The sequence below is a fragment of the Myxine glutinosa genome, chromosome 1, assembly GCF_964187855.1.
Source record: "Myxine glutinosa chromosome 1, kmMyxGlut1.1, whole genome shotgun sequence".
Lineage (NCBI taxonomy): Eukaryota > Metazoa > Chordata > Myxini > Myxiniformes > Myxinidae > Myxine > Myxine glutinosa.
The window spans coordinates 65,024,319-65,037,303 of record NC_136261.1 but is presented as its reverse complement, the minus strand read 5'-3'; the positions used below and the strand labels follow the sequence as shown (position 1 = coordinate 65,037,303).

General features: G+C 44.2%; 1 protein-coding gene across 1 annotated transcript in view; it reads right to left on the bottom strand.

Moving 5' to 3' along the window:
- LOC137424716 (T-cell surface glycoprotein CD4-like) overlaps window positions 1-12,762 on the bottom strand; it is a 47,023-nt gene extending 34,261 nt beyond the window's left edge. Inside the window, exon 1 of the mRNA XM_078772585.1 lies at window positions 12,503-12,762. Coding sequence (XP_078628711.1) covers window positions 12,503-12,599 — 97 coding nt within the window. The 5' untranslated portion in view covers window positions 12,600-12,762. The remainder of the gene's footprint in view (window positions 1-12,502) is intronic.
- Between the last annotated feature and the right edge of the window lie 223 nt (window positions 12,763-12,985).

Sequence of the window (12,985 nt, the reverse complement as noted above, 5' to 3'; positions counted from 1 at the left end):
GTGTTTTGGGTGTTCAGGGTATTTTGGATCTTTGGGTATTTTCAGCCTTTTTCGTTTTTAGGGTCTTTCGTGTATTTAAGGATATTTTGGGGTCTTTTCAGTATTTTGGTCTTTAAGGATTTTTGGGGTATTTAAGGGTCTTTGGGGTCTTTTGCATCTTCAGGGTATTTTTGGTCTATGGGGTTTTTGGGGTCTTCGGGTCTTTTCAGTCTTTTTGGTCTTTGGGGTCTTTTGGGTCCTCGGGCTCTTTTAGTTTCTCTGGGTCCTTTGGGTCCTCGGTGTATTTTTGGTGTTTGGGTCCTTGTGGTCTTTTGGGTCCTCTTGGTCTTTTGGGTCCTCAGAGGGGACAGAGGGGGGTTGGGGTGGGTGGTGGTCTTTTGGGTCCTCTGGGTGCTTTAGGTTAAGTATTTCAGGTTGCAATTGTGGTTAGCGTTCGCTCAGCCATCCAACCAATGGGTGAAGAACATACATACATACATGCATGCATGCATACATAATCACAAACACTTGCTCCATTATATATATATATATATATATATATATATATATAGAGATTGTATTCCATAGTTAGTCCACATATACAATTTATTACGTACAAAGTTTTTTGAAGTATTGTTTAATTACATATTTGGAAGAGTTAACTCGCCTGAAATAAACTCATTATATATACCCTGGGAATATGAAAAAATATATAATTACACTACAGTTAGATCCCTAACTTCAGTTTTCAGGCACAGTACTTTTACGAAGTATAATAAATAACTAATTCCCTTGTTGGGAACACAACTCTCCCTCCTTTCCGCTCTTCCCTCCTCTCCGCTCTCCCCTCCTCTCCCCTCCTCACCCCAATCCACCCATCACTCCTCCCCACCCCTCACTCACCTCTACCCCTCACTCTCCTCTACCCCTCACTCTCCTCTACTCCTCACTCCTCACTCCTCTCTACACCTCACCCCTCCCTCCTTCCCCTCACTCCTCTCCTCTCCCATTCCCTTACCTCCCTCTCAATCCTCACTCCTCTCTCCCCCCGCCTCTCTCTTCTCTCCTTCTCTCTTCTCTCCTCCCTCTCTCTTCTCCCCTCCCTCTCTCCTCTCCGACTCTCACTCTTCTCCAGCCACTCACTCCTCTCCAACCCCTCACTCCTCTCCACTCCACTCATCACTGTGCAGACTGCACAGGGGAGAGGATTTTGGTATTTTCAGACTTTTTGGTCTTTAAGGGTCTTTTGGGGTCTTTTCAGTGTTTTGGTCTTCGGGGTCTTCAAGGAATTTTGGGGTGTTTTGTTTCTTCGGGGTCTTTCAGGATCTTTGGGATCTTTTGTGTCTTTGGGGTATTTTAGGGCTTCAAAATTATTTCAGTCTTCGGAATCATATTGGTATTTGGGGTCTACGGGGTATTTGGGATCTTTATAGTCTTTGGGGTATTTTTGGTCTTCGGGGTCTTCAGGGTATTTTTGGGTCTTTGGGGTCCATTGGGTCTTTTCAGTCTTTTTGGTATTTAGGGTCTTTTGGGTCCTCTGGGCCTTTTGGTTTCTCTGGGTCCTTTGGGTCCTCCGTGTATTATTGGTGTTCGGGTCCTTGGGGTCTTTTGGGTCCTCAGAGGGGACAGAGGGGGGCTGGGGTGGGTGGTGGTCTTTTGGGTCCTCTGGGTGCTTTAGGTTAAGTATTTCAGGTTACAATTGTGGTTAGCGTTAGCTCAGCTATCCAACCAATGGGTGAAGAGCGGACACATACATACATACATACATACATACATGCAAGCCGCTCCTCAGTGAAAGACACATGAAAGCCCACTTGGAGTTTGCAAAAAAGCACCTAAAGTACTTTCAGACTGTGAGAAACAAGATTCTTTGGTCTGATGAAACGAAGATTGAACTGTTTGGCCTCCGTCTGGCCACTCTGCCATAAAACCCAGATCGGTGGAGTGTTGCAGTGATGGTTGTCCTTCTGGAAGTTTCTCCCATCTCCACACAGGATCTCTGCGGCTCAGCCAGAATGACCATCGGGTTCTTGGTCACCTCTCTTACCAAGGCCCTTCTCCCCCGATTGCTCAATTTGGCCGGGCGGCCAGCTCTAGGAAGAGTCCTGGTTGTTCCAAGCTTCTTCCAATTAAGAATTATGGAGGCCACTGTGCTCTTGGGAACCTTCAATGCAGCAGAGATTTTGATGTAGGCTTCCCCAGATTTGTGCCTCGACACAATCCTGTCTCTGAGCTCTGCAGGCAGTTCCTTCGACCTCATGGCTTGGTTTTTGCTCTGATATGCATTGTCAGCTGTGAGACCTTATATAGACAGGTGTGTGCCTTTCCAAATCATGTCCAATCAATTTAATTTGTACTCAAATCAGGTACAGGTGGACTCAAGTCAAGGTGTAGAAACATCTCAAAGATGATCAAGAGAAATGGCAGGCACCTCAGCTAAATTTCAAGTGTCATAGCAAAGGGTCTGAATACTTATGTCAATGTGATATTTCAGTTTTTTATTTTTCATAAATTTGCAAAAATTTCTAAAATCCTGTTTTCTCTTTGTCATTATGGGGTATTGAGTGTAGATTGATGAGGGAAAAAATGAATTTCAACGACTTCAGCACAAGGCTGCAACATAATAAAATGTGAGAAAAGTGAAGGGTTCTGAATACTTTCTGAATGTACTATATATATTGTTACGTGCTCCTCCCCGACCCCCTGGTCTCGGTATACCCCCGAACCCCGGGAGGAGCCACGGCAGAAAAGAAATATATTACTCCATGTCAAAATCAAGATCGAAACCACACCAACGGTTATCAACAAAAAGAATATATTAAAAATCACACAGGAATAATGATACAACCATGATAGCCAGCCACCATACAATCAATATCTTAGGATGGTACCATCTGTTAAAGTAATCGAACTCACTGTTCCCAGTACATGGAAAGAACCTCCTCAATGTCTCTATAACCTTCTCCAAGGCGAAGTTGATTTGCTCCAGCGATCGTTGGAACAATGTCCGATCCAGATCAATTGAGGCGTAGGTGGTCGAAGCGACACAGAAGTCACATGGTCCAACACCCAGCAAACTCGCGGTAGAATGGAAAATCTCCAAAGACACGCGCCGACGTACACGTTTGCCGTTCAATCAGCGAATCGCCGTGTACTCCTCAAACGCCGCTTTATTGCACAGCCGTCCCCGGCAAACCACCGGAGGATAAGCCCAGCCGACGCGACAAAAACCTTTTCCGATGAAGGCAGCGCGCGGGGTGAAATGGTGGACGGCTCTCACTCGAGCCGGAGCTTCTAGGCAAGCATTCTCCGGAATCTCAATGCCGAAACCCGACTATGCAGGCTCCACAATACTCCGGCGATATCACCTATCGCATGAACTTCCTTTAAAGGACTCAAAGTTCATTCGTGATGTCCGCTCGACCGCTTGACACGGAGCTTCAACCACGCTTCTTCTCCGACCTTTTCTTCACGACCTCTTCTTCTTCGCTCGTCGTTTTCCGGTGCACGATTTCCTGTATCATTTTAAGTTAACCTTTTTAACTTTAGATAGCTGTTCCTGAATAATAAACCTTTTGAGAATAATAATAATACATAATATCAGAAACATATCAAGTGGGTGAAAACCACAACAGCGGAAGTGATGAATCCGTAACACTTCCCCCCCTCAAGAAAGAAAGTTTGAACACAGCGAAAACTTTCTTTGCATGCAAAATCTTTAAACAAACAAAAATAAACTCACAACCCAAATCACCAATTCCCGTGAGCAGCAATAATCAACATTTCAAAAATAAAGCAACAAAATTTCACACAACCCACAGAGATTTCCAAAGTTAATTGACTTTGGACAAAGCGTTAGCCACGACATTGTCCCTGCCCTTTACAGGTTCAATTTCCTAGTTGGCCTCCTGCAAAGCCAAACTCCATCTCACCCCCCTCTGATTTTATTTTTCGTTTCTTTTGAATGAAGGTTAAGGGGTAGTAATCAAAATCCAAAGTCAAGCAAATCTACAACACTTTTCCAGGGAGGCCGATCTGAAAGCCAGGTTTCATGGTGGTTGGGTGGTGAGGCCTGGAAGTATTCACGACATGGACGCCTTTAGGAACGTGGAGTTCACGGTTAGTCCATGCAGGAAAGTCCACTACATGGACGCCTTTAGGAACGTGGAGTTCACGGTTAATCTGTGTAGGGAAGTTCACTACATGGATGCCTTTAGGAACGTGGCGTTCATGGTTAATCCATGTAGGAATCTTGGCTCGGCGTCTCCGCAACATTCAGTGCTTCAACTTTTCCGAACTTTCACAATAATTACAGTGGGACCGCTTGTCACTGTATTCACATGAATAGCGGTCTCCTTCTCGGCCACTACACTGATTAATCCTTCCTTCGGGAGCTGCCGTAACTCTGGGAGCCTCCATAATAATATCGATTGCGGCCACCACCAACACTACTCCTCCATTGTCCTCTTCTGTAGCCCCCACGACACCTATGAAATGCCTTCCCTACTGTTATGGTCCGACCCTCCAACTCCTTGCTATTCAGATCCTTTTTTGCATCTCTGGCATCCTTTGAGTTTTCAAACGTGACAAAGCCAAACCCTCTTGACTTTTGTGTCTCCCTGTCTTTTATCAGCAGCACTTCCAAAAGCGGTCCATATTTGCTGAAAACAGAGGTCAGAACTTCTTCTTTTGTGTTGAAGTTCAGTCCACCGACAAATAACTTGTCAAATTTGTCGCCATCCCTAACTGGTGTGGTGTTATTTTCCCTGCTGGCCTTTTTACTAACCATCGGGTTACCATAAACTTGACCACCGGCCAAATCATTCCCGATAACCAAAGATACTCCCTCTACAGGAAGAGTGGCTTGTAAACCTACGGTGATCGGTTCTGACACCAAATCAGACTCCAAATGGATGACATGAAGTGGAGCTCTAACACAGCCACCAGCCCCCTGTAAACGAACACTATCACCAGTTGCCGTCTCCTCTGATACTGGCAAAATGCCTTCAGGCATCAAAGACTGATGTGCTCCTGTGTCCCTCAAGACCATAAGCGGTTTCCGGTTAGTCGAGTCTCCATCCAAGGACACAAACCCCTCTGAAATAAATGGTTGGTAACCCTTTTGAGGGCGATTCTTCACATTTGCCATTGCATTCGGAGTTGTACTAGTCGAAAATCCGCTCCTGATTTTCCTTTCCCAGAGCATAACAGTGGGACATCAAGTGTCCAGGTTTATGGCAAAAAGCGTAAGTACACACACACTCATAAGGGCCCAGAGGAGAACCTCGTGGTCTGCATAGAGCCCCCCCCCCCCCGGAGGATACATCTGCCTTGGAACTGTTGTCTTCTGATTTCTAGAAGTCGTGGTATCAGAGTGGTCCTCATAGTCATCTCGAGGCCGCCCCCATGAATTTTCGTTCTCCACCCCTGATGTACCATAGCTCCCCTGGCTAGGTCTAGGCGAGAAGTTAGGCTTGTGGAACCCCATCCTGTGGGTTAATAATAATAATAATTCATTTATTTTGTATAGCGCTTTTCATGAAGCCCAAAGGCACTTTTAGTCATAGTCATCTGCCTAAGGCATAGTCATCTGCCATGGTGGCTGCCTCATACAACTTTGGTACTTTCCTTTCCTCCAGATGTACTTTAATGTCCTCGTGGACACACTGCTGGAATTCCTCCACCAGGATCAACTGTCGCAATAGTTCGAAGTCTTTCCTAACCCCTTTTGAATCACACCACCTATCAAACATGGTTTCTTTCATTCTGGCAAACTCCACATGGGTCTCACTCTCCCTCTTCCTGGCATGCCGGAATTTTTGCCGATACGCTTCCGGGACCAATTCATAGGCCTTGAGAATGTTTTTCTTCAAAATCTCATAATCTGCACATTGGTCAATCGGTAAAGCCGAATAAATATCCTGAGCTTAACCCACCAGAACACTTTGCACTAACAAGGTCCAGGACTCCTCAGGCCATTTTAGCAGTTGAGCCACTTTCTCAAAGTGTGAAAAAAAATTGGCTACCTCCTTTTCATTGAAGGGTGGCACCAGCCTCACATGTCTGCCAACATCCCAGGTGTTCTGACTAGGTGTCGAACCAGTCGGCATGGATGGTACCTCACCCCGTTCTTTCATTACATCCAGCTCATTGAGTCTAATTTCCTGCTGAAGCACCATTTCACGGTCCTTTAACTCCCTGTCGGCTTTTCTCTCCTCTGCTTTGAGTTCCCTTGCAGCTCTCCTTTCCTCTGCTTTTTTCTCTTCTAACCTTTCCTGGAGTTCTCTTTCCTGTGCTGCTCTTCTTTCCTGGAGTTCTCTTTCCTGTGCTGCTCTTATATCCTGGAGTTCTCTTTCCACTCTCCTTTCTTCTGCTTGTTTCTCTTCTGACCTTTCCTGGAGTTCTCTTTCCTGTGTCGCTCTTCTTTCCTTGCTCTGCAATTGCATCTCCATTTTTTGGAGCTACACATTTTCTTGTTCTTCTGGTAACCAATCCAAGGCTCCCTCTTCCCATTATCCACGTCCCACCAGAGATTCTATCACCAATCTCTGCCACTCTGCTTTCCTCATATTCGTTCGGACCTCCAAGCTAAAATGTCTGGCCAATACCAAGAGGTCCGATTTTAGTAACGCTCTGAACTGTGCTTCACTAGGGGTCGCTGCAAACTTCTCTGCGTCAAACTCCATGGTGACTATTGTTAACACCTGTTAACCTTCACACAATAAATATTTTAAAAAAAAAATTATTTTTGGAAAAAATTTGGGAATGTTGGAAAAAGTTCCAACTTTGAGACTTCTGGGAATGTTAGGGAATTCTTTCCCGGACGAAATTTAAGGAATATATATATATATATATATATATTTTTTTTTTTACATATCCCGGACGAAGACCCAATTTCGAGCCCACGAATCAATTGGACGAGCCCCCAATTTCTGTTACGTGCTCCTCCCCGACCCCCTGGTCTCTGTATACCCCCGAACCCTAGGAGGAGCCACGGCAGAAAAGAAATATATTACTCCGTGTCAAAATCAAGATCGAAACCACACCAATGGTTATCAACAAAAATAATATATTAAAAATCACACAGGAATAATGATACAACCATGATAGCCAGCCACCATACAATCAATATCTTAGGATGGTACCATCTGTTAAAGTGATCGAACTCACTGTTCCCAGCACATGGAAAGAACCTCCTCAATGTCTCTATAACCTTCTCCAAGGCGAAGTTGATTCGCTCCAGCGATCGTTGGAACAATGTCCAATCCAGATAAATTGAAGCGTAGGCGGTCGAAGAGACACAGAAGTCACGTGGTCCAACACCCAGCAAACTCGCGGTAGAATGGAAAATCTCCAAAGACGCGCGCCGACGTACACGTTTGCCGTTCAATCAGCGAATCGCCGTGTACTCCTCAAATGCCGCTTTATTGCACAGCCGTCCCCGGCAAACCACCGGAGGATAAGCCCAGCCGACGCGACAAAAACCTTTTCCGATGAAGGCAGCGCGTGGGGCGAAATGGCGGAAGGCTCTCACTCGAGTGGGAGCTTCGAGGCAAGGGTTCTCCGGAATCTCAATGCCAATACCCGACTTCGCAGGCTCCACAATACTCCGGCGATATCACCTATCGCACAAACTTCCTTTCAAGGACTCAAAGTTCACTCGCGATGTACGCTCGACCACTTGATACGGAGCTTCAACCACGCTTCTTCTCCGATCTTTTCCTCATGACCTCTTCTTCTTCGCTCGGCGTTTTCCGGTGCATGATTTCCTGTATCATTTTAAGTTAACCTTTTAAACTTTAGATAGCTGTTCCTGAATAATAAACCTTTTGAGAATAATAATAATACATAATATCAGAAACATGTCAAGTGGGTGAAAACCACAACAGCGGAAGTGATGAATCCGTAACAATATATATATATATATGAAATCATACACCCCCCCGCCACCCCCCCAAAAGGGGTTAAAACTGCAAGAATATACATCACTATGGTGATAACCCTGTCTTGTCGTTCTCCTCCTCGTCTGCTTCCCTCCCCCACCCCTTCAAGAGTTGATCAGTCCCAGTTACTCATACATATCTATTCGAATGTGAACAAATTCTTGCATTAATTTTACCCTTTTTAGATTCCTTCACCAACCTGTCTTTTAGGGAAAGCTGTTTCTACAGTGCATATCAAAAAAAGGTAATCCGAATTCAAGGGGTTAATATGCAAAGGTTATTTAGTTTGACAATTTACATGTGGTTTAACAATTATGAGGAGATCCTCAGCTTTCCATTGATGCCTTTCATGCATCATTGCTGTCACACATGACCGAGTATATGTTCATTGAAAATGACAAGTCCAAATCGCATTTTTACAAGTTGGGCTAATCGGTGCAAGACAATTTTAAATGGACGCATTACTTTTCGACTGCCAAATTGATTATGTAAAATTGTTAAGCTGGTCTGGTAAACATCGGTTGCGTCATCCTTTGTTTAAGATGGGTATTTAAGATGGGCCTACAGTGTATGGGTTTAGAGACAGTCTGAGTCATTGAAAAGATGGTTCAACTTACGACTGAACAGTGGACCTTCGTGGTTACAACCTTTCATCAAACTGGAAGTTTGCAGCGAACTCGTGATGCGTTCAGGGAACGTTTCCCAGAACGGGAGCCTCCAGCAGCCAAAACCATCTGGGTGAATGTTAAAAAATACCAAGAGCATGGCACTAGCCTCAACCGCAACAAGGGGAATTCTGGTAGGAGGCGCACTGGGCCATCGGAAATGAACATTGCAGCAGTAAGGCAGCAAGTTTTGGAGAATCCTCGGGATATCAGCGCAAGACGAAATGGGACGGGATTGCCTTCGGCAACATTCAACCAAATCACAAGACTGGACCTCCACCAACATCCATATCGGATTCACATCCGGCATCAACTTACGCCAGGGGATTTTGCCCGGAGGCTGGTGCTTGCCAGATGGTTGATAGCACGTTGCGAAGCAGATGTCAATTTCCTACAGTATCTCCTTATCAGCGATGAAGCTGCTTTCGCCATGGATGACAAGGTCAATACCCATAATGTTCTTGAATATGCACCGACAGGACAACCCCCGGAATTTAATTTTAACACCAACATGAATCGACAAAAGTGAATTGTTTGGTTGGGACTTTGTGGAAGTGGTCAGGTGATCGGACCATTTTTCTTTCAAAGGAATGTCAATGGTGACAGGTATCTGCAGATGATCAATGATGAAGTTTTACCGCAGCTGGAGGAGAACTTTGGGCGACAGGTTCGTGGTGTCTTCAGATATCTCTGGTGGGCCCAAGACGGCGCCCCAGCACAAAATAAATGAATTATTATTATTATTATTATTATTATTGTCTTATCGCTGTCCGAGATCGACTGAGGGAACTCTTTGGAGACCGAGTCATCGCCATCATCCATGCAATGGAATGGCCGCCAAGATCACCTGACCTCACACCATGTGATTATTTCCTTTGGGGACATTTAAAGAACAAGGTGTTCGTAACTCCTCCCCGTGATCTTGACGAATTGCAGGGACGTATTCGACATGAAGTGGATGCTTTGCACAATGACCCGGCTATGGTGAGACGAGCAGTTTAGGGCATGCTGCGCCAATGTGAGCTTTGTGTTGAAAGGGGAGGTGGACATGTTGAAGGTGTGGGTGCATAAAGGCCAATCATTCCTGAGAAAAGCTCACATCTGACGTTCATTTTGCACCAATTATCCTGACTTGCATCGATTAGCCAAACTTGTAAAAATACGATTTGAACTTGTCATTTTCAATGAACATGTACTCGGTCATGTGTGACAGCAATGATGCATGGAAGGTATCAATGGAAAGCTGAGGATCTCCACTTAATTAGTAAACCACATGTAAATTGTCAAAATAAATAACCTTTGCATATTAACACCTTGAATTCGGATTACCTTTTTTTTAATACGCACTGTATAATGCAAACATCCACAACGGCAGAACTCGGGAAATTCCATTAATACAAGGTATAGAGCTGACTGATACATAATTAACATTGTAATTTGGGTTTTTCGTTACTTCAAGCTTTAATAATTACAGAGAGTGTTCTGACAATGTGGTAGGAAATTGCGGATACTAATTTCCAAAGTACAGTATGTATGTGGAAGGTGGGGTGGAGGGTACGGGCTCCATAAATCAACTTTCTATTAGCAAGCTTTTTTGGGATGAATGGTGATAAGTTTCACAATTATAAACTATAGATTCATACTTTCCAATTGTAGTTTTCTTTGTAATCTTCAATTAAACATACAAAGGAACATTGCATAATCTATACTATAAGAGAGGTGTGTGTGTGTGTGTGTGTGTGTGTGTGTGTGTGTGTGTGTGTGTGTGTGTCGCCATTTTTCTCAGAGATGGCTGAACGGATCTTCGTCAAACTTTCAGGGGTTTGTGTTACGGATTCGTCACTTCCGTTGTTGTGGTTCTCATCCACTGTAAACATTTTTGTTTCCATGTACTATTATTATCGTTTAAGTGAATTGGAGATAACTGTTTTCAAAAGGTAAAAAAAATTAATGTTTTAAAAAGAAACCGGAAACCGGATCGGGAACAGGACGAAGACGAAGAAGAAGGAGAAGAGGAAAAAGGAGGCGGAGCGAGTGAGGTCGAGAAGGATCTGAGCTGCTTTGAGGTCTGGAGCAAACGCTGGCGAACGGGGGTCACTAGCGAACTTTGGGGTTTCCTGGGAAAGGGATTCATGCGACAGAGTTGTTATCGCTGTGACAGATAAACCTGCGTGACAGGTTTTGCGGTTGATTCCGAAGAGAATCATTGGAGTGCCGTTACGTCTCGAGAATGGATCGTTGGCCATTTTGCCTCATGCTGGATTTTCGCATCGCTCCAGGTTTTTCACCTCGCTTCAACCATTTCACCGCATCCAGACGTTAACCTGGTGTGTGTGTGCAACGTGGATTTTGAGTGTGAATTTGCGGTTCGCCGATTGGGAGCCGTTGAATGTCCATACCCGAAGGTGTGATTTTCCCAGCCGCCTCTTGAGGACACTTTTGCCTATCTTTGGCAGTGTGACAGTCAACCGAGCGGAATTCTGGTCTCGATACAATATCGTTCTGATGATCACTGGAGCATGGATCGACTTTGGTTTGAAGCTGGGACAGAGACATTGGGAATGTTATTTTCGCTCACTTGGGGCACAGTGAGTTATATTGTACGAAATTGATGGTACCATCATAGGAATGATATATTGGTTGGACAATTGATTCATATTGTTATTGTACTGTTATTCTTGTGTGACCTTAATACAATACTTGTTTGTTGGTAACAATTAGTGTGGTTTCACCATTGATCTTTGACATACAGAATAACACATCTTTCTGCCGTGACACCTCTCGGGGCTCGGAGGTACACCATGACTGGGGTTAGGGGAGGAGCACGTAACATTTTTCAGTGGGTGCCAGGGAGTGTGTTGGACCAAAAAAAAATTGGGAGTAAGGAGGGAGTGTGGAAGGACTTTAAAAAATCGCTCTGGAGTGCCGAAGCCCTTTAGATTAATGGCAGATATATACAAGTACACATGCACATGCACATAAATAAATACAAAACAATTACCAGACATTTGAACACAAATAAAACAACAATTCATGTTCAACCAGACAATTCCGGAAGGGGTCGAAGTTGGTGGTAAGTCTTCTTATTTTTGAACGTCATCAAACTTAGCTCAGAAATGTGCTCAACGGCACATTCACCAGCATGTGTTCAAGAAAATAATTTACTTCTAAGGTGACACCAGTACAGTATTTTCAACATGGAGAATGTAAATACACCAGTACAGTGTTTACCACATGGAGAACGTAAAAACACCAGTACAGTATTTACCACATGGAGAACGTAAAAACACCAGTACAGTATTTACAACATGGAGATTGTAAAAACACCAGTGCCGTATTTACCCCATGGAGAATGTAAGAATACCAGTAAAGCCTCTCCTCCTCTCACTTCTCCTCCGCCTCCTCCAGCCTCCCTCTCCCCTCCCGCCCCCACGCCCACCCCCCCCGGCCCCAGGCAGTGCCGGATACTTCAGCTAGTATTCGATAAGAGGAATGAAACAATATTAATTGAGCGATCTCCTCTGGAACCAGACACACAAACAGCTCGCATATTTTAATCAAAAGAGTTTTCAAGAACTCAGTGGGAAACCAACATGTTGGACAAGCATTCCTTGGACTCTTGGTGTTTGATAGTCCGTATGAAAACAAAAAACAGTGAATGTCCGTTATTTGTAAAGGATTGGTATAAACTATAATCAGGTATTATCTCAAACCGTGATCAACAACTTTTAATATGTGCTGTGCTTGGCAACATTGTATGAATCAAAATGTTTGTATGACATGGATTATGTGTAACTAATGACAATATGGATTGTAAATTAAATATAAAATTATCCAACTTCACGATATCTTTATGATAAACAATCACATACCATGTAATAATAATGCAAACCAAGGAAGGGAAAATGTACGTACATGGGAGAAGAAACGTCAAAGCAAGAAGACCAAGAGGATTGTTGAAGTTTGCCATGAGAAGATCTTGAACATGAAATTTAAATTTCAACATGAACATAAATCGAGTCTCTTTCGTCGGGTCAGATTAATTCGAAGACTTCGATCTCCAAATGAGCCTGGCAATCCAACGGCTGTCCTGTTTGAGCAGACGAAAGGAAGAACAACACAGTTGCCGAATCAAGTCTGTAATGTAATATGTTCCATGATTGCTCAACCAGTTGCTTTGGCCCAACCAGGAAGTTTAGAGGAAGTATATAGCTGGACGACTTCAGTTCTGTTTTTGTGTAATGTCGTGCTTTGTATGCAGCCTGCGGTTGTTTGGCTGCATCATTTTCTGGAGGCTCAGCTGTGTCGCTACATCACGGATGCAATGCCCCCTGTTCCCAGAAAGCTGGTACGTACTCATTTTGTCGACCTCGGAAGGATGGTAGGCTAAGTCAACCC